The 24,529-nt window shown below is 50.9% G+C and overlaps 2 protein-coding genes and 1 long non-coding RNA gene across 5 annotated transcripts in view; 2 read left to right on the forward strand and 1 right to left on the reverse strand.

The window, feature by feature from the left end:
• Positions 1–3,422, forward strand: part of SLC43A2 (solute carrier family 43 member 2) — a 45,980-nt gene extending 42,558 nt beyond the window's left edge. For all 3 annotated transcript variants that reach the window (XM_059669193.1, XM_059669190.1, XM_059669191.1), the window contains one exon: positions 338–3,422. In XM_059669193.1, the coding sequence (XP_059525176.1) occupies positions 338–447 (110 nt within the window). In that variant the 3' untranslated portion in view covers positions 448–3,422. The remainder of the gene's footprint in view (positions 1–337) is intronic.
• Positions 3,423–3,994: 572 nt separating this feature from the next.
• LOC132218250 (uncharacterized) lies at positions 3,995–5,602 on the reverse strand. Its single transcript, XR_009449122.1, has 2 exons — positions 4,095–5,602; positions 3,995–4,058 (listed from the first exon to the last, which is right to left on the reverse strand). It is a non-coding gene; the product is annotated as an uncharacterized LOC132218250 (long non-coding RNA).
• Positions 5,603–13,008: 7,406 nt separating this feature from the next.
• Positions 13,009–24,529, forward strand: part of PITPNA (phosphatidylinositol transfer protein alpha) — a 42,080-nt gene continuing 30,559 nt past the window's right edge. Inside the window, exons 1-3 of the mRNA XM_059669199.1 lie at positions 13,009–13,272; positions 17,464–17,494; positions 22,923–23,068. Coding sequence (XP_059525182.1) covers positions 13,253–13,272; positions 17,464–17,494; positions 22,923–23,068 — 197 coding nt within the window. The 5' untranslated portion in view covers positions 13,009–13,252. The remainder of the gene's footprint in view (positions 13,273–17,463; positions 17,495–22,922; positions 23,069–24,529) is intronic.

Consider the following 24,529-nt stretch of genomic DNA (forward strand, 5'->3'; position numbering starts at 1 on the left):
GGAGGAGAAAAGTGCCCTTTCTGGACCCGATTTTGAGATAAAGAGAGTCTAGTTGCTGTCCCTGCCCCACCCCCTGGAGATTCAGATGAGTAGGTCTGAGGTCAGGGCTGGGGGTGGGGGGAGCAGAGGGCAGGCCCGGAGGGAATTCTGGTGCTGGAATGTGGCCCTCCAGCCTCTTGAACATTCCAGTTTGTTTTTCCTCTCCTGTCCTGTGACTTTCTCCCCTTTCCCAAACCTGAGTGTGAGGAAGGGTCCAGAATTGGACTCTGCAAAAGACCACAGCCCCCACCTGGTCCCCTGCCCCATGTGACGGCAACTTTCATCCCTGCCGCCCCAGGTGAACGTGGGGCTGCTGGTCATGAGCCTGCTGGGGTTCTGCCTCCCCCTCTACCTCATCTGCTACCGGCGCCAGCTGGAGAGGCAGCTGCAGCAGAAGAGGGAAGATGACAAGCTTTTCCTCAAGCTCAACGGCTCCTCCAACCAGGAGGCTTTCGTGTAGTGCCCACCACCTCAGAACTGTGGCCTCCTGCCCTTGCTTCAGTGACTCATCAGTGTCCTCCCCACCCCAGAGGACCACGCACCCCCAGGAGCCTCTCCTCCACCGTGCCGGAGTCCGTGCGCCCTCCCGGGTCCTGGTCCTGCCTTGGAGCTCTGCTGTGGAAGGACAGGGGAGGGCCTGAGCGTGGGGTTTTCCTGCTGCTGGAAGAGGGCTGCCCTGGGCTTTGCTCTGCCACCTTTGAGGGGCCCTGGAGCCTTGAGGCTCCCTGGTACCTGCAGGAGGAGCCAGGAGGACCCCTGACAGTCAGGCTCTCTCCCTCCAGTATCTGGATTCTGCCTCTTGCCAAAGCAGAGGGACCTGCCACTCACTGCCTACCACCTGCCTCTCGGCTGCATGCCCACCCACCGCCCACCCACCGCGCCTGCCTGAGGACAAAGGCCTGCGCTGTCTGCACCCCCCTCGCCGTCCCCTCATCTCCACCCCTGGTCCGGCTGAGGCTGCCTGAGGAAGGAAGGACCCGCTTCCTGTTGTTGGTGCTAACTCCTTTGTGATTCCAGCCCCCTGTGGCCAGGCCGTGGCCTGTCCTCCCGTGTGAGGCCTGTGGAGAAGCCCCCCCTGGCTGAACGCCTGGGGAGGGATGGGGGGCCACACTGGGCTCAGGAACCAGGGACAAAGGACCTCGGGATCTAAGTGGAGAGCAAGTTTGTGCTGCCGCCTGTCATCCAGTTTGTGACCTGAAGGGAATTAAAGGGGCACCAACACAGCTATTGTTGTGGGGGTGGAAGTGAGGCTGTGGTTGATAGACCTGGTGGGGAGGCAGATAGCGAGGGGCCTGGGTGTTTGTGTATGTGGAGGTGTGTTCATGTGCTGTGTGTGAGAGAGGTGTGGGATGGTGGTAGGGTGTGGGCTCTGGGTATCTGCTGTTATTCTCCCAGAGCCGCCCAGGGGCCAGCCTGGCTCATCTGGGAGTTTGTGGGCGGCTGTGGAGCCACCGCGCCCCCTGCTGGCAGGCTCCTCCAGGGCCCTGAGCTGTTTACAGGGGAGGCCTCCCTTCCTCTGCCAGGCGGGCCTGATTTACCGATCCACCCACCAGGACTTGCCCCAGAAATGTGTCTGGGACTTCCTGGGAGCACAGAGAGGGGTGGGTGGATTTTTAGGTTTCTAGTTTTTGTTTGTTGTTTTATCAGACTCCTTTTTATAAAGCAATAAATCAGTTTTCCTCCTGTTAGGGTTGTCCCTGCTCGCACATCAGTTAAGGGCTACACATGCCTGTTTTGAGCCGGAGGAAGCAAGGCAAGCTTTGCTGCCACTGACCAGCCCCAGTCGTACCCAGTTGCTCACAATCTCTCCCGACGATTGCCAGCTTGGGAGGGGAAGGGCTGGGAAAAGACCCCTCCACCCCACCTGGACTTGTGCGGACATCTTCGAAGGGGACGACCCCCTCCGCTGCTGCTTCTCCCAGCCAAACAGGCTAATCCTGGCCCCTTCGGTCCCCTGCTCAGCTCTCCTGTCACCGGCCAGCTCTCCTGAGGGCTCCTCCTGAGTTCAGTCCCAGGAGAGCCTCAGACGCAGAGACAGAGGCAGAACACGGTGGGGGGCATGGACAGAGAGCAGGAAGGGGCAGATCCAGGCCCAAATTCGAGGTCTGTGTCAACAGTTAAGCATCTTGAACACGCCTTCCTAGCTGAAGCCACTCAAATATTAACAAAACCAAAAATGTTTGTTTATAACTTGGAGTAGTGAACACACAGATGATGTATTACAGACTTGTACACCTGAAACCTACACGATTTTATGAACCAATGTCACCCCAATAAATTCAATTACAAAACATTTGTTTAAAACATATTTTAAACCCTGGCCAGGTAGCTCAGTTGGTTAGAGCATCATCCCCATACACCAAGGTTGGGGGTTCAATCTCTGGTCAGGGCCCATACAAGAATCAACCAATGAGTGCATGGATGGCTGGAACAACAAATTGATATTCCTCCCCACCCCCACCCCCACCTGTACCCCCTTCTCTCTCTCAAATCAGTAAATAAATTTTTTAAGCATATGTTTTTAAAAAAGAGAACAAGATCAACATTTCCCAAAACTTTCCTCAGAACGCTCATTATGTGAGGTTTAATGGTTATGCTAAATTTTTTTAAAAGCTTTGTAGTCAAATTTGGGGAATGCTGAGTTCAAGTCAGGCATGTTTTTTTGCAGCAAGCACTTGCAGCACTCTTTGGCATGCTCATGGACTCCGTGGCCCTCCAAGAGGGAGGGTGGTATGCTGTGCGGGGAGGCGTGGCTTTAACAGTCCGAGAGCCGTCCTCCACGTGTGGCCCAATGGAGCTCCTTGGTGTTTGTTGAACATATAAACTGTAGGTCTTGCCTTTGACGTAGAGGGACTCTGGAGCCTAGATTTTGCTAAGCCCCACCTGGTGATTCTGGTGCCTCCCCAAAGTTTGAGATCCACTGACAGAGGCGTACAGTTTGGGGAAATGTGGATTAGCAAGGATCCTTCAGCTGGGAAAACATGAGGTTACAGACAAGATCTGTGCTGTCCCTGGAGCACCCAAAGTAGGGGCTGCTGCCTCTCTCCCACCCACCCGCAGGGTGTGGGCACTTTGCGGGAAGAAGGAGGCATTGACAAATGAGTTCAGGGTGCAAATCCGTGTAGGGCCCACAGTGCATAGGGACTGGAGGTATGAAATGGGAGCAGGGTACCACATGGGTCGGCCACCACCTGCACCCGAATCCGCCAGTCATTCTCTGACTATACAGGAGTGATGGGTGATCATCATTGAATCATGCAAGAGTTAAATGGATCATATTTCTGTTTCACAGTTTTAAAAAACTGAGGCCCGGGGAGGTGGAGTGATCTGTACAAGATTAGAGCCAGGACTTGCTTATGGGCCTGAACATCATTGGAGTGACCGGGACGTTCCTCTTGGAGCATAGCCCCAGGGCCACCAGGCTTTGGGAGCTGAGAGGCAAACCCAGGCCCCACTTATTAGAGTCGAGAGAGCCCTCTGAGTGTGGGATGACTTATACTCAGCAGAGTCACCTTGGCCCTGGAGGCAGATGGGTTCTTGAGGGAGCAATTCTCTGGTCACACCAAGCCTGAAGTGAAGGTCTCTTCTCTTTGAGAGGAGTGCCCTGGACTGAGAAAAGGACCACGGGCTGATCAAAGGCAGGGAGCACCAAGTGGCCATGGCCCTCCATCTTCCCTTTGTCCTCAAGCTCCTGGTGGGGAGGAGCAGGAAGTGATGCCAGGCCGGTGGCTTCAATCAGAGTGAGGAAGGGGCGGGGCCGGTCTCAGAAGTATTGTCAGGAACCCCTCTCCTCTCTAGTCCCCTGAGACTCGGGTCAAGCTGTTCCTTTGTTGGCCTCCCCCAGACCTCCTGGCCTCTGTCTGCAGCTCCTGCTGCCTGGACCTGTGCTGGGGAAGGTCCCAACCCTCCTGAAGGCCACAGGGGGTGCAGGCGCCTTTCTGTTTTGCTCCATCTCCTTTCCCTTCTTGTATCCAGTATCAACCTGCTCCAAACAACCTCCGCTGAGATCTCTCCTCGTCCTGGCCCTGGGCTTTGCAGTTTGTGGAGGGCCTCACACTGCCCTGGACCCCAAGGGACCTGAAAATGGGGGGACATCCAGTAATCGGGGTACATGTGCAGGACTGCCTCAGACAGCAGCAGAAGCGTTCAGCTCAGTGAAGTTTTCAACGTACTTGCATATCAGCTTGGGAGCAGAATTTGAGCAGATATGCAGCTGGAGTGGATGATGGGTGGTGGGGTCAGGCTGTGATGAGAGGAGGTTCAGCTGCAGGCACCCTAGGGTGAGGGGTTCTGCCAGGGAGCTCTGAGAAGTCTCAACAGGATTGAGCTTCTGGGCTGTTTTGGCAATAGCGCCCTCTGGGGGGTAATATGAGAAGTTCTCATGGGCTCTTGGGGCAGTGAGGTGCCCTATCTATTCCAATTACCAGGGGCTCAATTCAAGGGTGACAGCCCATTTCCTCCAAAAATAGTTTGTGGGATTATGACGATGAGGAGTCCAGAACCCCCAAAGTCAGGGGGTTGGTTTTTCGTAACCTCCCTGGGGTTGGGGGGCAGGGTGAGCAGACAGGCTCTGTGAGCCCATTTGCCCCTATGTCCTAACTCACCCCAACCCTGGAGTGAGGATGGAGCTGCCCAAATGCCATGAAGGAGAAGCAGCGTCCCCATGGGGTGGCCCGCCGGCGTGGAGCTGCCACCTGTGTTCCTTGGTCTCCAGGCAGCATGTCCCCGGCTCTGAAGTCAGTCACTGGGACCCTTGGCAGCTCCCGCCCCCTCCCTTCCCAGAGTGAGACTCCATCTCCCGTGCCGAGGGGATGAGCAGAGGCTAGATGCCCCACCACACGACAGCCGTGACCCTAGGCAAGTCTTGAGCTTCAGTTTCCTTCTCTGTAAAGTGGAGATAATACCCTCACTATGGGGCTCGGTGAACACGGACACAAAGCGTTTGCACATACCTAGCACGCCATAGGCACCTAACGAGGGGCAGCAGTATTTGTATGACCCTGGAAGAGTGCAGATAGCGCAGGAAATGAGGGCACCCCCTCTCCGCTACCCCCACCAGTTTAATAGGACACCTACTTTGGGCAGCTCTGGCCAGGACAGACTTGTAGCCAAGACAGGAAGTGGGGTCTGTTTCCGCTGCCCCTGCCCCTCTCAGAAGCCCTCTTTAAGCAAAAAGCCTTAAGAAGTCCCCTTGTTCACTTTTGTGTTTTTCACATTTTTGTTAAGAGACTTGGCCAAAAAGCTTCTCAAGGTAATCTCTCAATGGTAAATATGCAGGCACGCTGACGGATTTATGGTGGGGCGCTCAGATCACGGCACGTAGATAGCATCTCCATGCCACCTCCTTGTAAAACTGCCTGGCTGTGCCTGCGTGCGTGTGTGTGTGTGTGTGTGTGCGCGCGCGTGCGCGCGTGTGTGCGTGTGTGTGTGTGCGCGCGCTCACATGTTAGGTATGACTGTGTTTCAGCGGAGTGTGTAGGGGCTTGTCTGTGTGCCTCTCTACCTGGAAGGGGAAGAGGGAGAGGGTCTTGCCCCCCTTCCTGTTGCTGGAAAGACCCAGGCAGGCCCCATCCAAGGACCCAGCCAGGCCCCGAGGCTGTGCCTGAAGGGTTCCTCTGTTCCGTGTTAACCAGGGTCCGTACAGTGTCAATGATGACCTGGTAGCTGTTTCTAGCCCCTTGGCTGTTTCTAGCGCCTGGCTTACTTCCTGGCACACGGTAAGCACTCAATAAATGTATCATGAGAACAACAAGAACTGCTTCCTCTCCGCTCCTGGGTCTCTTTCTCTCAAAGCCACACATTCCCTTGCCCCCGTCTCTTGCTCAGATTCCCTGGAACTTAACCGGAAACGTGCCCTTGGCCCCCACCCCTCCCTTGTGCCACATCCACCAAGACCCACTTTGCTGGTTTGGCCTCTGCACTGCCGTTTGAAGAGGTGGGGGAGGAATAAGTAGGCGGCTTCTTGGGTGGGAAGACGGGGCTGCTGGTGAATTCTGGTTCTAGGGGAGGGAGGACATCCTTGCCCGTTTTCTTTTGTCCTAAGGCAGTGGTCATGGACATGGCTGCTCCTCAGAAGTCCCACCAAGCTGGCCACCTCCCACCAGGACCCTGGTCGGTGTTAGCAGGAGGGAGAAAGCAACTGGGGACCTCCCAGAGAAGCCCCAGGGAGAGCCCCACCACCAGGGAGGGTAGGGGTAGCCTGATTGTCAGAGGCCTGGCCCCTGACCCTGCTGGGGTAGAAGGGGCTTAAGGCCCAGAGGAGGGGCCAGCTGGGGAAGGGATGAGCAGTGGCTCCCTGCACGGTAGCCAGGGCAGAGAGATGCTGGATGGATGTCCTACTTGTCAGGACTGTAAACTCAAAAGCTGGGGCTCTGCCACTTCCTTTGTTGTTTCCTTTCATTTTCCCGTGTTTGATCGAGACAGCACAAAGAAATATTTCTCTAGTATAAGTAGAGCCAGCATGAGTTCTGTGCTGCTACAGGGGCAGCTAGACCTTGACCTCTGTGCCAGGGACACATGAGGAATTGGTGGGACTGTGGGGGCAGGGAGTCGCACCCCCTCTCAGCGGGCAGCCTTGACACAGCTTCAACCAGGTATGGCTAGTGGGAATGAGCCCAGTGTTGCCAGATCTTCTGGGTTGTTGTTTTTTTAAAAAAGAAGCTGGAAATTCTGAATTTTATATAAAATATCCCCATATTCAAATGTTGGCTTAAAAAATATCTTTAATATGTTTTTATTGATTTCAGAGAGAGGACAGGAGAGGGAGAGAGAGAGATAGGAAGATCAATGATGAGACTTATGGATCGGCTGCCTCCTGCACGCCCCCCACTGGGGATCAAGCCCACAACCCGGGCATGGGCCCTGACCAGGGTAGAACCATGACCTCCTGGTTCACAGGTTGACACTCAACCACTGAGCCACACCGGCTGAGCAAAAATCTTTTAAAAAATATCACGCTGCTCAAATAGCTTTTAACCCTATGCTGGCCAAACACCGTCAGAGGCAGAGAGAGGAACAGAGGTAAAGTGGCTCCTCACCTCCTCTGGGCACCCAAAGCACCGCTGTCTCTCAGTAGATGTGGCCCTCCCTCCCTGGGCTGTGTCTCCCCCAGCCTGGTGCATACTGAATGTTACTGAGCCTGGCTTCGAGAGTGGCCCACAGTCCCTATCTAGGGACACGGAATTGTCAGGCAAAGCTCCCGGCAGAGCCAGCTCGCCCTCATGGGCTTGAGTCCCTGCCTCTGGCTGGGCCTGGCCAACACACTCCTCTGCCCAGTGGGACGAGCCAGGCAGCCAGCGTCACGTGTTTGCGTGAGTGGTGCTCGTCCCCACTAGGACAAACGCTCCCTGAGAGCTGGCACGTGCTCTGCCTCGGTCACTGTGATACTGCCAGTGCCTCAAATGGTGCCTGGCCTGGAACAGTTGCTCAATAAATATTTGGAGGGTGAAATTTAAAAAAAGAAGAGACGGAAATAAAACGAGAAGAGGCTGAGACAGAAGCTGGGAGAAGAACATGCTCTCAGCAGCCAGGAAGGGACAGAGCAGAAGATGGAAACAGTGAAATACGGTCTCCCCGAGATACCCAGAGATGGGTTACAGGCGTGTCCGTGGCCACGGCGGTAATGAGGGCCAGGCAGCCAGGAGAAACCATCTGGGGGTGGGAACGGTGAGATGTACAGACACCGAGACAAAGGCAAGAGAAAAGGAGAGAGAGAGAGACCAAGACAGAACAGAGAGCAGGCAGATAGGGGGAAAGGAGACAGCCGCCAAGAGAAGATGAAAGAAACATAGGCTGAAGGTGCTTTACCCAGAGTAGAGGGACAAAGACTGATGTCGGGTGGGGAAAGACAGGAAGGGGGTAGAGACAGAGAAATGCAAAGGGGCAGAGAGGAGAGGTAACGAGAGAGATGAAAGACAGAGAGATACAGAAAAACAGATACAGAGAGACAGAGAGGCGAGATAAACTGATAGGAGAGAGAAAGAGAGAGCTAGTGAGGAGAGGTAGAGAGGGAGCTAGAGAGATGGAGAGAAGATAGAGAAGTACAAACAGATGGAGAGGGAAGGAGACAAAGAAAGGGAGACATGAGAGACAGAAAGATCATTGTGACACTGGAGATTAACTTCTTTCTCTCCTTTTAAGCCTGGAGCAAGTAGAAGTAGCTTAGGGGAAGCAATGTCCAGCCCTCCTTCTGCACAACACCCCTGCCCGCAACAATAATATGGAAAAGTGCCATGAACTGCACAAAATTACCTTCCACACATCGCCTCAAAGCAGGCATTTTACAAATGAAGCAGCTTAGGCACAGAGAGGTTCAGTAACTTGCACAAGGTCACACCGGTGGCAAGCGGTAGGCTGGGGACTCCAGGGCATCAGGTACCAGGGGCTCTGTTCCCACAGTGGGACTGGTGGGGAACAGTTGTAGAGTGCTGTGGTCCCTGTATACAGTATAAGGGCTAACGCAAAGCTTGCTAGAGTTAAGAGATGTAAGAAACAGAACAACTGAAAATAAAATGTGAGCCCCGGCCCAGTGGCTTGGCTGGTTGGAGCATTGTCCCATATACCAAAAAGGTTGTAGGTTTGATTCCTGGTCAGGGCACATACCTAGGTGTCACATTTGCAGGTTCAATCCTCAGTCTGCACTGGTACGGGAGGCAACCGGTTAATGTTTCTCTCACATAGATGTTTCTCTCTCTCCCTTCCTCTCTCTCTCTCAAATCAATAAACATACCCTCGGATGAAAATTATAAATGAATGAATGAGTAAATAAATAAATAAAATGTGAAAAAAATCTGACCTTGTTAAGACACTAAACTTATCTTTTTAAAAAAAAAAAACAACCCTAGCCCTAGCCGGGTTGGCTCAGTGGATAGAGCGTCGGCCTGCAGACTGAAGGGTCCAAGGTTCAGTTCCGGTTAGGGGCACGTTCCGGGGTCGCAGGCTCAGTCCCCAGTGGGGGGCGTGCGGGAGGCAGCCAATTGGTGATTCTCATCATTGATGTTTCTATCTCTCTCTCCCTCTTCCTTCCTCCCTGAAATCAATAAAATATATATATATATATTTTTTTTTTAAATATATTTTATTGATTTTTTACAGAGAGGAAGGGAGATAGAGAGTCAGAAACATCGATGAGAGAGAAACATCGATCAGCCGCCTCCTGCACATCCCCCACTGGGGACGCGCCCGAAACCCAGGTACATGCCCCTGACCGGAATCGAACCCGGGACCCTTCAGTCCGCAGGCCGACGCTCTATCCACTGAGCCAAACCGGTTTCGGCAAAAAATATATTTAAAAAATAAAAAATAAAAATAAAAAAAAACACTACAAAATAATATTTTTACATAATTAGGGGAATGTGAATATGAACCCAATGAGATAATATCAAGAACTTTGTTAGCATGATAGTAGCATTATGATTTGTAAGAAAACATCCGTGTTTCTAGAATGCACACTGAAACATGGAGCGGGGAGAGGACATGACGCCCGACATTTGTTTTAAAATGTTTCAGAGAAGAAAAGAGATGAGGGGAGAGTGGCAAAGTCTCACTGACAGTTGGATCTGGGTGACACGAGTGGGGATTCCTTAAGGCCCTCACATGGCTGCCCCTGCCCATGGAGCTGAACAAAACGGCCTTCCCTAGGCCCCACGCTCAGTCCCTCCTGTGGGCGCCCACCATGTGACCCTCTCATGTTCTAACCCAGCGGTTTTCTTTCATATCGATCTCCGAGAGGAAGGGAGAGGGAGAGATAGATAGAAACATCAACGATGAGCAAGAATCATTGATTGGCTGCCTCCTACAGAGTCCCTACTGGGGATCAAGACTAAAACTCCCGGCATGTGCCCTGACTAGAATCAAACCATGACCTCCTGGTTCGTAGGTCAACGCTCAACCACTGACCCACACCGGCTGGGCTAACCCAGCGATTTTCAGCTAGTGTGCTGCAACAATTTTAAAAACATGCAATACCTGGCTATTTAGTTAGGGCTGCTGACTCTTTCCCCTTACATTGTCAAATAAACTAAGCCCCCCAATATGAGTGAATCAAGATTATACCTATTTTTTTGTGTCAAGTCGGCAGGAAATACACTATTTTTTTTGGTGTGCCACAGAGTCTTAGTAATTAGTTTATGTGTGCCGTGAGATGAAATAAGGTCGAAACTTGCTGCTCTAATCAGAGGCTCCTCTCTGGCCTCCCCAGCCCCCAGATCCCATCCTCTAGAATCCTGCCTCTGTGCCTTTGCATACCCCAGTTTCCCTCTGAAAATGCCAGTCCCCCTTTCTAGCCAAATCTGGCTCAAATCCCCCTGGTCCTGGATGCTCCCTACTCCTCTCCAGGCCAGGAGGCCCCTCCCCAGCACTGTCCTTTGGGTCACACACATGCCCCTTTATTGCAAGCTGCCTCGAGTCACTCGCTAGTTTTCTGCAAGTGCAGGGCCCAGGCTCCAGGAGGGCCTCCAGAGCAGAGGCTGGCTCTCGGGTAGTTTGATTGTTGTTTTGCGTGTTGTTTCCCCCAGTGCCTAGCACAGCCTTCTAAACTCTCTTGGCTCAACTCTTACTAACTACGAGCCAGAGCAGCAATAATTCCTCTGGTCATTCCGGTCTCCGTCTAATCATCCCCTCCTCTAAGAGCCTTCCCTGGCCCCCTGATGCTGCCTGCCACGCCCATGCTCACCCTGTTCAGCCTCTTTATAACATTTATAACTTGAAGCTAATTCTGTATTTATTTATATTCCGCTTCCCCCACTGAGCGAGAGAAGGGTGTCATTTTTCTTGGTCACCCCTGTATCCCGAGTGCCTAGGAAACAGCTCAGGGCAAGGCCAGGTGCTCAGTCAATATTGACTCAGTGAATGAGTAACTGTAGCTTTCCCAGCTAGGCTGCAAGGTCCCAGATGGCAGGGTTTAGTTACTTCCTGGAGAGAGCCAGCCCATAGCAATTGTTATTATTCATTGATATTATTGGGGCGGGCGCCGGAGGGGCGGGGCGGACCTACACTGGGAGGATCAGAGGACCAGGCTTAGGCCACTCACTTAATCTTGGACTTTGAGTCATAGTATCTCCTCTCTTGGCCGTCTTCACAGGACCTGGGCTTAGATCTCTCTAGGATTCAATGAATGAGTGGCCAATGTGTGCAATACTCAGGGCTGTCCCGGGACACCAGTCATGGTTTAGCAGCTACACAGCCATCTGCTCCACCCTCCCTTCCCAAGTTCGTATCTTGGGCCATCCACTAACTCTCACCAGGGTGCTCCTTAAATCCAACACTGGAGTCGTTGCTTTCTCCTGTGCAAATCTGCCTTTCCTGTGCTCTCCTAAAGGCAGTCCACTTACTCTCCCAGGCCAGAAACCTCCTTCCTTTTACCCTCTCAGCCAATTCGTCAAAAACCTTGCTAATTTTACTTCCGGAGTTACTGCTGAATCCACTTCCCCTTTCCCCTTCCTTCCCACCACTGTCTTTCTTAGCCCATCTTTGCCTGGATTTCTAAAGAAGCCTGCTCACTGGCCGCCCTGCCTCTGCCCTGGCCCCCTCCACCCCCTCTCCACCCAGCCGTCAGAGTGAGCCTTTGGACACCAATCCTGCTTAAAACCTGTAAGTGCCCACCTGTGCCCTTCGGATGGACTCCAAACACCTTATCATCACCTACCAGGAATGACATCATCTGGCCCCGACCCACCCCTGCTACCGCTCCTCAGCCCCCCCACTTCATGCCCCAGTCACTTCTTTCAGGCCCCCAATGTACCTTTGATTCACTCTGTAAACACCTCCCCTCCCAGCCCCTACAGATCTCAGCTTAGAAGCGCTTCTTCCAGGATGCCTTGTTGACTATATCTCCTGGTGTAATCCCAACAAGCCCGTGTTTCACTTCTCACAGCCCCTTTTCATTCTAACTGCCTGGCTCCTTCTCCTCCACCCATCAACCTACCCCCCACCCCACCCCACCCCACCCCCCACACCCTGTCCCTGAGTTCCCTAAGGGCTAGGTGAACTTTACCGTGTCCACTTTCTCAACAAAAGCACAGGTTTTGGTACACAGCAGGCACCTAGCAAATACTAACTGGATGAATGACATAACACTAAAACTTAAAAAAAAAATTTTTTTTATTGGTTTCAGAGATGAAGGGAAAGGGAGAGATAGAAACATCAATGATGAGAGAGAATCACTGATCGGCTGCCTCCTGCACATCCCACACTGGGGATCAAACCCACAACCCAGGCATGTGCCCTTGACTGGAATCGAAGCTGGGACCCTTCAGTCCGCAGGCCGACGCTCTGTCCACTGAGTTAAACCAGCCAGGGCTGCACTAAAACTTCTGGGTGAAAAGCTCAGCCCCTCACATGCTAGCTTTGGACTTGAACAAGTCTCTGAACCTCTGCCTCCTTCTGCTCACCTGTAAACTGGGACAATAATAGTACCATTTTGGTGGTGGTGTCCTGGCAGTGGTTCTCAACCTTCTGGCCCTTTAAATACAGTTCCTCATGTTGTGACCCAACCATAAAATTATTTTCGTTGCTACTTCATAACTGTAATGTTGCTACTGTTATGAATCGTCATGTAAATATCTGATATGCAGGATGGTCTTAAGCGACCCCTGTGAAAGGGTCGTTGGACCGCCAACGGGGTCGCGACCCACAGGTTGAGAACCGCTGTCAGAGTCGAGCACTTGCACGTCCTGGCTATTGCTAATTTTTTTTTTTTTTTTTGACACAACCCTTTCCTAGATCTCAACCCACCCACTGCCCAAGCATACCGGTGCATCTGCTCCGGCTGCGGAACTGTCACACCTAAGACCCTGCCCTACACCCCGACGTCGGCTCCGCCTGGCGGCGGGGTCCTGTGTGCGCCCGGAGCCCACGGTGCTCGCCGACGCGGCGGCCCTTTTAAGGCCGGGAGGCGACCGGCGATAGGCCCCGCCCCCGCGTGAGGTCAGCGCGCACGCTGCGTGTGACGCGCTGGTTGCCGCAGAGACGCCCCGCCCCCGCGCGGCGCTGCGGAACCAGAGCTGCGGGCGGCGTCGGCAGGGGCGCGGGAGGCGGTGAGGCCGGGGCGCAGGAGCCGGCGCAGCGACCGCGGCGAGAGCGGCGGGGACGAAACAGACCAAGACGAAGACGCACAGGCAGCCGGGCCGGGCAGGGCCACGGGGAGAGCGGCCGCCGGGAAGCGGGCGGGAAGCCGGGCTGGCAGCAGGCAGCCGCCGCCGAGCCGCGAAGCGACATGGTGCTGCTCAAGGAGTAGTGAGTGTCCGGCGATCGTGCGGAAGCCGGAGGGGGGCAGCGCCGGGGTGGGCGACCGGGGAGGGTGCTGGCCTGGCCGAGGGGGTGCAGCGGCCGGCCTGGGTCCGGGGGATGGCGAGCGCTGGATGGGCTGTGGGGCGGCCCGGCAGGGGCCGAGGGGGCAGCGAGGGCCGGACAGGGCCTGAGGTGGGGCCAGTGGGAATAGGGAGGGCCGGACAGCACCTGAGGTGGGGCCCAGGGGCGGTGGTGGCTGAGTAGGCCCGAGGAGAGGCCGGGGGACAACGGGGACCCGACAGGGCCTGAGAAGGGTCAAGGGGACAGTGGGGGCTGGACAGGACATGAGGGGCCGAGAGGATGGAGAGCCTTGGATGCGACGTGGGATGGGTCCACAGGGGGGGCCGAGGGCCGAGGGCCCGGGCAGATCTGCAGGAGGGCTGAGCACCTGCGGGAGGGAGGGGTGTCTGAGGGGCCGCGGAGCAGTTAGACCAGGGCAGGCAGAGGCGGTGAGCCGGCCGTGGCGGGGCGGGGTTCGGGGGGTGCGCAGCACCGAGGGGCTCGGAAGATCAGGTACGACAGGTCGGGAATGGAGTGGAGATGATGGGGAGGAGTGCGGAGGGGAACCCGGGAATGCGTGGCTGCCCTGGGCATGTGGGGAAAGATTGTAATAAGTGGATAAAGTAAAAGGACTAGGGAGTCAGGGCCAGGCTTGGGTGACAGGAAGGGTCTGAGGACCTACCCCTAAGGTGGCGTGGCGTGGTGCCCACCTGGTAGGTACAAAAGAGGAGGTATGGGGGGGGGTAGCTTGGGACTCAGGGACACTAGGGTAAGGAGTCCAGAAAACGCTGGGCAGGGGCTGAGGTGATCTGAAGGGAGCGATGGAGAGGGCGAGGATGTTGCCAGGGGAGAGGACAGTTTGGAAAGAGTGTCTGTTTGTAACATAAATATAAGAATCACTGGAGTGTGGGTGGGAAATGGGCAATCTATCTCTAGGGAATCCTCCCTCTGGGTGCAAAGAGATGGGGAAATTGCTTTGAGGAATCGAAGAGGTTGCCATACAGCCAGTCAGTCATTAGAGCAGTGGTTCTTAACCTTCTGTCCCTTTAAATACAGTTCTCCATGTTGTGACCCAACCATAAAATTATTTTCGTTGCTACTTCCTAACTGTGATGTTACTACTGTTTTGGATGGTAACGTAAATATCTGATATGCAGGATGGTCCTAGGCGACCCCTGTGAAAGGGTCGTTGGACCGCCAAAGGGGTTGCGACCCACAGGTTGAGAACCGCTGCATTGGAAGAAGACAGTGAAGGGTGAAGGAGCTCTTGAGTAGTGACTAGGGGGTGGAAACTAGTGACTTCCGGGAGGAGGTGCGGGGTGATGGGCTTGCCCCCGAAGTCCAGGAGATTGGGTGACAGGTGGGGATGTCTGCATTGCTGAATTTTTCAAATGTGAGATGCCCCATGGCTGAGGCTCATGGTTCCAAGGAAACATCTCGGGACTTTTTTTTTTCCTTTCCAAAGAGGAGAGATTGAATGTGTGTGTGTGTGTGTGTGTGTGTGTGTGTGTGTGTGTGTGGCATTTACAGTAAAACTGTGCTTCCCTCCAGGGGAGGGCAGGTGGACAGCATTAGAAGCCCAGGAATTTGGGGAGTGAGATGTCCAAGGAGAGAGCAACTGGTGGAACTCACTTGGTAGCCAGGCAGGTGTGCGAAGGGCTGTTCCCATGTTGTGGGTGAAGCACTTTGTCTGACGGCTCTTGGGAAGTGTTTAGGACGTAGTAGGGAGCTTTGGATGGCAAAGGGAGCAGAAACTCGTGTCATCGCAGCTGACGAGTATGATTTTGAAGCCCTCTACCTGACTTTCTTGATAGCCAGTCTGATGCTGACTCAGCCAGAGCTTTATGGGGTGAGGAGGAAGAACCTTGGATGTCAACAGGAAGAGAGCATGGTGCACTTCGGATTCTAATCTTGACTGTCCAGAAAACGGGCTTTTCCCATTTTCCTGATGCCTTTTTCTGAGAATCTGCAGAAACCTGTAGTTTTGTAAAGGTGGTCAGGCAGGGAAAGGGATCTTCAAAAGGGATCCGAGTGAGTTTCAAAGAGGGCCTCTCTTCCCATTCTTTGTTCTCCTCCCCTTGAAGCCTGTTAGGGAAAGGTCCAAGGGGCTGGGGATGCAGAGCCTCCCTGGCCTGTGCGTTTCCTTCCTGTGTGTGCTCAGGCATGTATGACGTTCCTGGGCAGGGGACACGGAGAGGGGCATCCGAGACGCTTGGCTGTGGCTGCAGCACTGCAGCTCTGGGAAGGGTGTGAGTGAAGGTCACACTGAAGTGAGCACAGCTCCAGTCTCAGCCCAGCACTGCCTCTGTGGCCCTCTCCTTTGGAATTGCACCCTATTGCTGCTGGGTGGTTTTGCTCCCAAGGAGCCAGGGAGAAATGTCTGGGTGTGCAGCTGTAATGTCAGCAGCTCAGAGCATCCTGTCAGGAACTGGCTGATGCCCTTCTCTTTTTGGGGGGCAGGGGTAGACTTGGTGTCCATCCAGAGTCTGAAGGTTGTCCCTGTTGCTGTTTCTGATACTTCCTCTAACAAGATTCTCCTTGATTTGATTTCTGCAAATTCTTGGATGTGATTTTTAATGCTGTTCTTGAAGATAAAAGGCTGATTGTTTTCTAGGAAGTTTCTACTGAGGGTGCTGAAATTGTGGCCTCCAAGTTGGAAATATTTTTCTGCATTGTCAGCTTTTTCTAATGGGAGGAGAACATTAGTAGCAGCATCCAATAACCTGCAGGATTTACATTGTTTGAGTCATTCTGGAGGAGGGGAGTTAACAGGCAGTAAAGACTTGGAGCCCATTTTGTTTTTCCTGCTACTTTTCTGCCTGGTGTTTTGCCCATAGCGTGATGTTGCTCTCAGACCCCTCTGTGTGCTTCTTGCTACCTGGGGGATCTCTGTGGAAATAGAAAATAGTAAGCGGACTGTTTACCAGCCTAGAGCAAGAATCCTAATTGGTGAAACCACTGCATAGGACAGAGGGCATAGCAGCTCATGCTTCAGCAAGCACCCAAGATACAGGAGGCTCCAGCTAGGGCCTGGGAACTGACATCTCAGCATGGAAGTGGGCTGGTTTTATATGAATACAACTAAGCATTTTTGTGTCAGTCCTCTGACCTCACAGCTTTAAACTAAGGGTTGGCTGTTGCTCTGCCTGACAATGCAAGGCACCCGGAAGAGTGTTGCTAAGCGTCATACCAATGTGGAGTTCTGACCGGTGTGGGGACTTTGCTGGTCGTGGCTTCTCCATCAGATTTTTGGTGGTACCTCCAATGATTGGTGGTCATTGAAGTGGAGAAGGAAAAGACAGTGATCAGTTGGGGTGCCTTTGGATAGGTTCTGGAAGCCAGGACACAAATTGGGTGTCCTATCTTGGTGGCTTTGTGGTAGTAGCTTGTATTGTAATATCCTGGTTGGAGGATGCTCTTAGAGTGATTCAGCCTCCAAGAAGCTTGACCCCTTCCTAGCCTTTCACCTTGAGGGCTGGGTCCACACATGTGTAAATCCCCAGGGCCTAATTCTTTGGGTCTGAATCCTCATCTTGGCTTCAGAGTTTGCAGGGGTGGGTCCTCCTATGTTAGCTGCTCTCATTGGCAGGTTTTGTCAGGGAGATGAGTGGAGGAGAGGGAGAAGACATTTCTGAATGTGAATCAGACGCCTCCTGGGAAGTAGCTGATGGGGGGACAGGTTTACACTGAATCACAGAGCCCTAAATGGAATACCAGAAGGGCACAGAGCGTCCTAGCCTCGAAGCACTTGGGGCCATTCTCTGCTGGGGTTTTTTTGTTTTGTTTTGTTTTTTTAATATATTTTATTGATATTTTACAGAGAGGAAGGGAGAGAAAGGGAAAGGGAGTTAAAGACATCGATGAGAGAGAAACATCGATTCAGCTGCCTCCTGCACACTCCCCACTGAGGATGTGCCCGCAACCAAGGTACATGCCCTTGATCAGAATCGAACCTGGGACCCTTCAGTCCGCAGTCCGACGCTCTATCCACTGAGCCAAACCCGTTAGGGCCTCTGCTGGGTTTTTGACAGTGAGTGTAGTGTCATGTGCAACAAAATGTTTAATACTATTCTAAAATGATGCTTTAAGAGCCTTGGGCAGGTTTGAGAGCCTGAACTTGTTTTCCCTCTCTTACAGTCGAGTCATCCTGCCTGTGTCTGTAGAGGAGGTAAGTCCTTCATTTTATCCATAGTTGTATATAATTGCTCCAAGTGGCCCAAACTCTGTGTGTGGTTTTCATGTTTGTTCTAACATAGAGATTGATAATCAATACTTGATGTGAATTTTCCTGGTGCTACTTTCAATTGAAAGAAAGCACTTATTATTTTTAATTTAATTTAATTTAAATTTTTTGAGGATAGGAAAGGAAGTTGTTTGTTTTTTTCCAATACAGTTTACGTTCAATATTATTTTGCATAGTGGTTAAACAGTCATATACTTTAAAAGTGTTCACCCTGTGTCTTGGCTGGTAGCTCAGTGGTTAGAGCGTTGGCCTGCACACCAAAGTGTTGCAGGTTCAATTCCCAGCCCTGGTTGGGGCACATTCGAAAGGCAACCAACAGATGAGTATTTCTGTCTCTCTCCCTCTTCTTCTCCCTCTCCTTCTCCCCCTAACTCTCCCTCTCCCTCCCTCTTTCTGTCTCTCCCTCTCTCCCCTCCTCCTTTACTCCCTTCCACTATCTCTTAAAAAAAAAAATCAATGGAAAAAATATCCTTGGGTGAGGATTAATAAAAATTAAAAGTAAAATAAATAAAAGTGTTCCCTCCGGTATTCCCAGTACCCACCTGATAGCATACATAGTACAATATTGACTGTATTCCCTATGTTCTCCTCATATGCCTGCAGCTATTCTGTAACTACCAATTTGTACTTCCTAATCCCTTCACCTTTTTCACCCAGTCCCCCAACCCTCCCCTCTGGCAATCATCAGTCTCTTCTCTGTAACTAAGAGTCTATTTCAATTCTGTTTGTTCATTTATCTTGTTCTTTAGATTCCATGTGTAAGTGACATCATATGGTATTTGTCTTTCTCTGACCGATTCATTTCACTTAGCATAATATTCTCTAGGTCCATCCATGTTGCAAATGGTTAAGATTTCATAAGGATGCATATATTCTGTCAATTTAGTATTTTGGGTTTCTTCAGGCATATACCCACAAGTGCAATCTCTGGATCATAAGGCAGTTCCATTTTTAATTTTTTGAGGACCTTCCATGCTGTTTTTCAAAGTTGCTGCTCCAATCTGCAGTCCCACCAACAGAGAAGGCGCTTGCTTTGTATACCTGGGCAACTGTATACAACTTGCCTCAAGCTGTTGGCATGCTAGTTAACCGAACAGAGACTAAGTCAGCCCCCTTTACCTGATGGGACTGTGCCTGTTCAGGGACATGTTATTGAGGGGATTGAGTGTGTGCATTTCTGGGACCTCCATGACTTGAATGGGAAGTGTGCATAGCTCTCTCTGGTTGTGCAACAAACCAGCACGGCAAGAAATCTTCGTGGCCCTCCCTAGCGATACTCTAGGTGACTGCTGGAAAGACCAAAGCCCAGAACCCTCCTTTTACGGAGGGCAGGGAGTAGCAAATGGGCTTGGCTTGCTCTTTATCCTTTTATGGTTCTTGGACCTGTTGTCTCTGTGTATGGGGATCTGGCAGGATTTGCCACAAGAAAGTTTATAGGCCATGCTGACTCAGAGTTGGTCTCCTGGACAGCAGAGAACTGTCACAGAGCCTCCCTTGTCCCACCCTTTCTCTGAACTTCCTCCACTTTTCTCTCCTGGCGCAGCCTTCTCTTTTGCTTCCTTCTGAATCCATAGTCCTCTCTCCACCCCCACTTCCAGTTAAGCTTAAGTTTGGGTGAAATTTGTCAGCCAACATAATGCCCCTCAGTCATTCTCTCTCCTGCAGAGTCAGCATGAAACTCCTGTGATTAAAAAATAAAAAATAAAAATAAAAATAAAAAAAGAAACTCCTGTGATAACTTCCAGTCTACTCCAGATATGAAATGGACCTTTGAAAAATGAAATCAGTGCACACTAGATGAGACAAATAACCAAGCTTCTTGACCCTCCAAAAGTGGTGGGCAGATATTAGCCTCTTAGAGGATTGTCTCCAGGGGTAGGCTGCACGTCTGATAAAAGCTCTGGAGACCTAGGAGGGGAGCCAGAGTTGGCCCCGAACATGATCTTGGAGTTCTGTGAAAGGAGAAGGGAAACAAGACTAAGGAAGCTGGGGAAAGGGGTGGTGGATAGATGCTGCAATCCCTGGAGGCGCCTGAGATGTACCTGAGACCTGGGAACCACAGGCTTGGTCTGCAGGCATCCGCATGGAGGACCTTGTTAATCCACTTCCTTTGGGGGCTGTGCTGCTTTTGTGAAGATTAGCAAGTGATTTTCCCAACCAGGAAGCCAAGCAGGAAGGCCTAGCACATCTCTTGCCCTGAAACTCAGTTCTTGAGGGTCCGAGGATTCCCTCTCTGCTATACAGCATGATCCCACCTGCCAGTCAAGAAGAAGTCCCAGGAATTTGGGAGTACCTCAGTGTGGCATTTAGGGGTGACATGAATCTTTTTGCAGAGCGTTTGTTGATGGAACGAAGGGTGGGAATGTCTCTGACAGTGTTGCAGACCCAGGAGGGCCAGCACCTGTCTGTGGCACTTCCTGGCTGCTCTGTAGGAAAGTTGGAGGGGCCAGAACACTGATTGCTTATAACAGGCCAAGGAGGGAAAGGGGAACTCGAGCGTGTCTGAGATTAGAGGTTTTAGCTTGTGGTGGCTGTTTTGAAGCATTGAGGAAGTGATGGGGGCAAGTGAACAGAGCTGAAAATCTAAGCAGCCGCTGGGGCAGTAAGCACTGGTTAGGATTCATCTGTTTGCCTGATGATGGTCAACCTGTTCTCAGCTAGAAACTGCTGCTGAGAAAGCAGTGCTTGGCCTAGGTTGGAAGCAGGAGCTGCTCTTTTGATGGCTTGAACCTTAGTTCCAGAAGATCAGAAAATCTTGAATGGGAGGCCATACAGGAAACAAGTAATGATCAACCTTCTCAGTCTTTATTAATAACTCCATCCTGACTTAATGGTTCCCATGGGAGCAGCCCAGTCTTGTGTAACTGATAGATTCACCTCCTTATTGGAGACCATGATTTTAGGTCCTCAGAGCTTTCTGATTTGGGGGGAAAAGAGAAGGCCATGGCTTTATAACCATCCTGATGGTACAAATCAATATTTTGGCATGGAATTAGTTTCTGGCTGGCCAGACACTTTGGCCTAACACTGCACAGGGTTTCTGGGCATTCTGCAGCAGAGCAAGAAAACTTTGGCTGTTCGACACGGGTGTGTCCACCAGTGGTTCCTGGCTCAGGGCTGCCCACCCCCTCCTGTGGGTAGGCCTGTTTTATCTTGTTTCCAGAGATGCATGGCACCATTCCCCTATGGTAACTGTCCTGACAGGGCCGTGTGGGTGGGACCAACAGCTGTGATGGTTTGTTTAATGTCAGTGTTTTAGGCCCACCCACAGCATCTTCCTGGGTTTCTACTCCCAGATTGCCCAAGTGGTGCAGTCTCTTGTTTTCCTTAGCTGGATATCTTAGTTCTTTGGGACAAGGGAACAAATCTCAAGGGCAGGGAGCAGTATGCTAGGCCTGAGGCAGCTGGAATCTCAGTCTCCTCAACTCTTTATCTGATGTGATGTCACGCCCCTGCTCCCACCTTCACTCCATTTGAGTCTAGCTGCTTTCTGCTTTCCCGGTAGAGCCACTATGCCACAGGGAACCCTTGGACATAGAAGGTGTCCCACTTGTGGCGTGTGGAGGCTAGTTTAACTTACCTCTTTGGATTAGCAAAACTGCCTTCACTTGTCTTACTGAGATTAAAGGATCAGAATATCAAGGGCGATTAAAGGGGGAAGGTGCCTTCCAACAGACTGATCCTCTTAGAGCCAGCCCTCTGATTTCTGCAGCTGAAGAGGAACCAATGAAAGGGATTAGTCTCTACTTGGAGCCCCTCTCCAAGCAGTGGCACCAGCCAGCCACGCAGTCCCCGCCACCAGGGCTTTTCCCGAGCCTGCCCTTTAGGATTGCTGAGTCAGTGGTTAGATGTTCTTATGACTCTTCTCTGAAACAGAATTGCTGCTCCTTCTTAGGAACCCCTGGCTCAGCCAAACCCTGACCCACTTGATAGAGGTGTGCCTCAGCTAGGGGGTGGCCTTGGAAAATTTTGCACAGGGACAGCTTGGGGTTCTATGGGGACATTGAAGCAACAGTGATGTTGCTCTGGATTAGCAAGGTCAAGATGCCTGGCTGTCACCCCAGTGCTCCTCTTTATGGGATTAACTGAGTCTTGGTTGCTTGCCTGGGCTTTTCCTTGGCATTTTGTGCTGGTTTCTGCTTTGAAAGTTAGGGCTCTTTCAGCTTTGTGGTGAACAGTAAATTGTCCTGGGCTGCTGCTTCACCTTCCAGACTTTGCCCAGAAGTTTCCCTACGGTGCTTAGGAAGCTTCCTGGTCAAGTAAGCATCCAAGTTTGAGGTGAAACAGTCCTGGATTCTGCCTCTGCTCCTTGCTCTTGCAAGCAGTGGTTTAAATGACAGCTGCCCAGAGACACAGCCTCTCTGTTTTAATCTCAAAGGGAGAAAAATGCTCTCATCTTTCACTCCTGGGAGTACCAGTAGTTTGGGAAGGGGGCATGCAGGATGGGGAAAACCTTTATCTACCTCCACAACATGTTGGGTAATCAAATGCCTTTTTCTCATATGTGTGCCTGGTTGGCACTGGCAATGACAGGCAAGATGCATCCTGTGGTATAGATGTAACTTCCATCGTTAAATGGTCCTGTTTATTCTCTTTTCACCTTATTTTTTCATTTGGACAGTTTCCTTCAGAGAGAAGGGAGCAAAGGGGCCAGGCCTGGCCACTGCCCAGGTCATTGGCCCTAACACTGAGTGTCCTGAGAGGGTCAGAGGAGGCCAGTGATCTTGACTGGTGACTTGATAGGGTGGCATGTGACCCAAATAAAGGAAAACTAGGCTTTTGCCATCTAGTAAGTGCCAAACCAGAGGGTGTACCCAGCCAGCACAGACCGTGGGGTAGGAATCTGTGCTATCTAATATGGGAAACACTTTGCTTCAGCCCCATCAGGAATCTGGAAAGTATCTGGAGGCCTGTTTGCCTGCGAGGCTGTTTTCTGAGCTTCTGGCGGGAGGGGCGGGGGGAGGGGGTGGGACCATTGGAGAAAGAAGTCATGTCTTAGGATCTGTTTAAATGAATGGAATAGACTTCTAGCAACTACCCCAGATCTTGATTTAAGGGCTTAATAAAAAGACAAAAGCTACCTTGCATGCTATCTTCTGTTTTCTGGATGGTGGTGTGAAAATGGGAAGGATAAAATTAAACACATCTATCTGATGGTTAAAGAGAGGCCATGGAGCAGGATTGTCAGTTGTTTTGGATGAATTTGGGCAAGGCCCTGTGTGAAACTTCAGAATGAGTTCTTAAGTTAGGGGACCCCAAAGTGACATAATTGGACAATTACTGGCAACTGGACCATTGTAACTGTTTAGAAGATTCTGCATTGACAATAACTCCCATCTCTCTGTTCCTTTAGTATCAAGTAGGACAGCTGTATTCTGTGGCTGAAGCTAGCAAAAATGAAACAGGTGGTGGAGAAGGCGTGGAGGTCCTGGTGAATGAACCCTATGAGAAGGACGGTGAGAAAGGCCAGTTCACACACAAGATCTACCACTTACAGAGGTATGTGGCCGTGCAGCAGAGCCTAAAGATGGCCTGGTTTTGAGGTGGAGATAAAGGATAATTGGGGGTTTCCAGGTCATTAGCTGGTTGCTTCACCTGAGAGTGGGTGTAGGTGGTAGTACTTCTTTGTTCATTTAAATGTTTTGGGGTTGTTTTTTGTTTTGTTTATTTTATTTTACTTTAAAATAAAAGTAATTCTTGCCCTAGCCGGTTTGGCTCAGTGGACAAAGCGTCAGCCTGTGGAATAAAGGGTACTGGGTTCAATTCCAGTCAAGGGCACATGCCTGGGTTTCGGGCTCAGTCCCCAGTAGGGGGCCTGCAGGAGGCAGCTAATCAATGATTCTCTCTCATCATTGATGTTTCTATTTCTCTCTCCCTCTCCCTTCCTCTCTGAAATCAATAAAAAAATATATTTTTAAAAAATAAAATAAAATAAAAGTAATTCTTGTCCCATCAGGCTCCCAGTCCCCAGAAGTGATAGTGTGATAGTGTTTAGTTTCTTGTGGGCCCTTCTACAGTAATACTCATTGTCTGTGAGTATAGGTGTGTGTGTAAATGGATGTTCATTTCCTTTATTGTTATCTTAACACAGATGGGATCATACTATACACACTTGACTTTGCTTTCTTGTTAGTTATCATATCATAGCTTCCTTTTTTTTTATTTTTATTTTTTAATTTATTGCTTAAAGTATTACAAAGGGTATTACATATGTGTCCATTTTTTCCCCCCGCCCATAGCTTTCTTTCACTGTCAGCATATTTGGCCTCATTCTTTTGAAGTACGCATAGTATTATTTTGTACAGATGTGCTGTAAGTTTTTCACCTTTCCCCTTTTGATGTATGTTTATAGTCATTTCCAGATGTTTACATACAGTACTCCAGTAAAATGGTTGTGCAAAGCTTTTGATGTACTTGTGTGTGTAAATCTATAGTAAATGTTCCTTCCTAAAAGTGAGATTGCTGGGTCAGGTAGTATTTAAATTCTGATATTGTGAAATCAGCTACCAGAAAAATTTTGGTGCCTCTCTTTGGATCAAAGACATAAATATTTAAATATTTGAATTGATTTGTGTACTAAAATCCATAGCAAACCACACAAATTTGCTGAATCCCTAACCAAAATAGTAATACAAAGTGTGGCAATGTAGTTTTGAGTACACAAAACACAGAGTTTATTCTTTTTAAAAAATATATGTTTTTTTTTATTTTAAAGAGAGAGGAAGGGAGAGAGAATGAGAAACATCAATCAGCTGCCTCCTGCATGCCCCCTACTGGGAATCGAGTCTGAAACCCCAGGCGTTTGCCCTGACTGTAATTGAACCAGCGATCTCTCGGTGTATGGGATGACACTCAACCAACTGAGCCACACTGGCCAGGGCCACAGACTTCATTCTTGTATTATTATTTTTATTTTTTAAAAATATATTTTTATTGCCCTAACCGGTTTGGCTTAGCAGA

This window comes from Myotis daubentonii, chromosome 16 (assembly GCF_963259705.1).
Source record: "Myotis daubentonii chromosome 16, mMyoDau2.1, whole genome shotgun sequence".
Lineage (NCBI taxonomy): Eukaryota > Metazoa > Chordata > Mammalia > Chiroptera > Vespertilionidae > Myotis > Myotis daubentonii.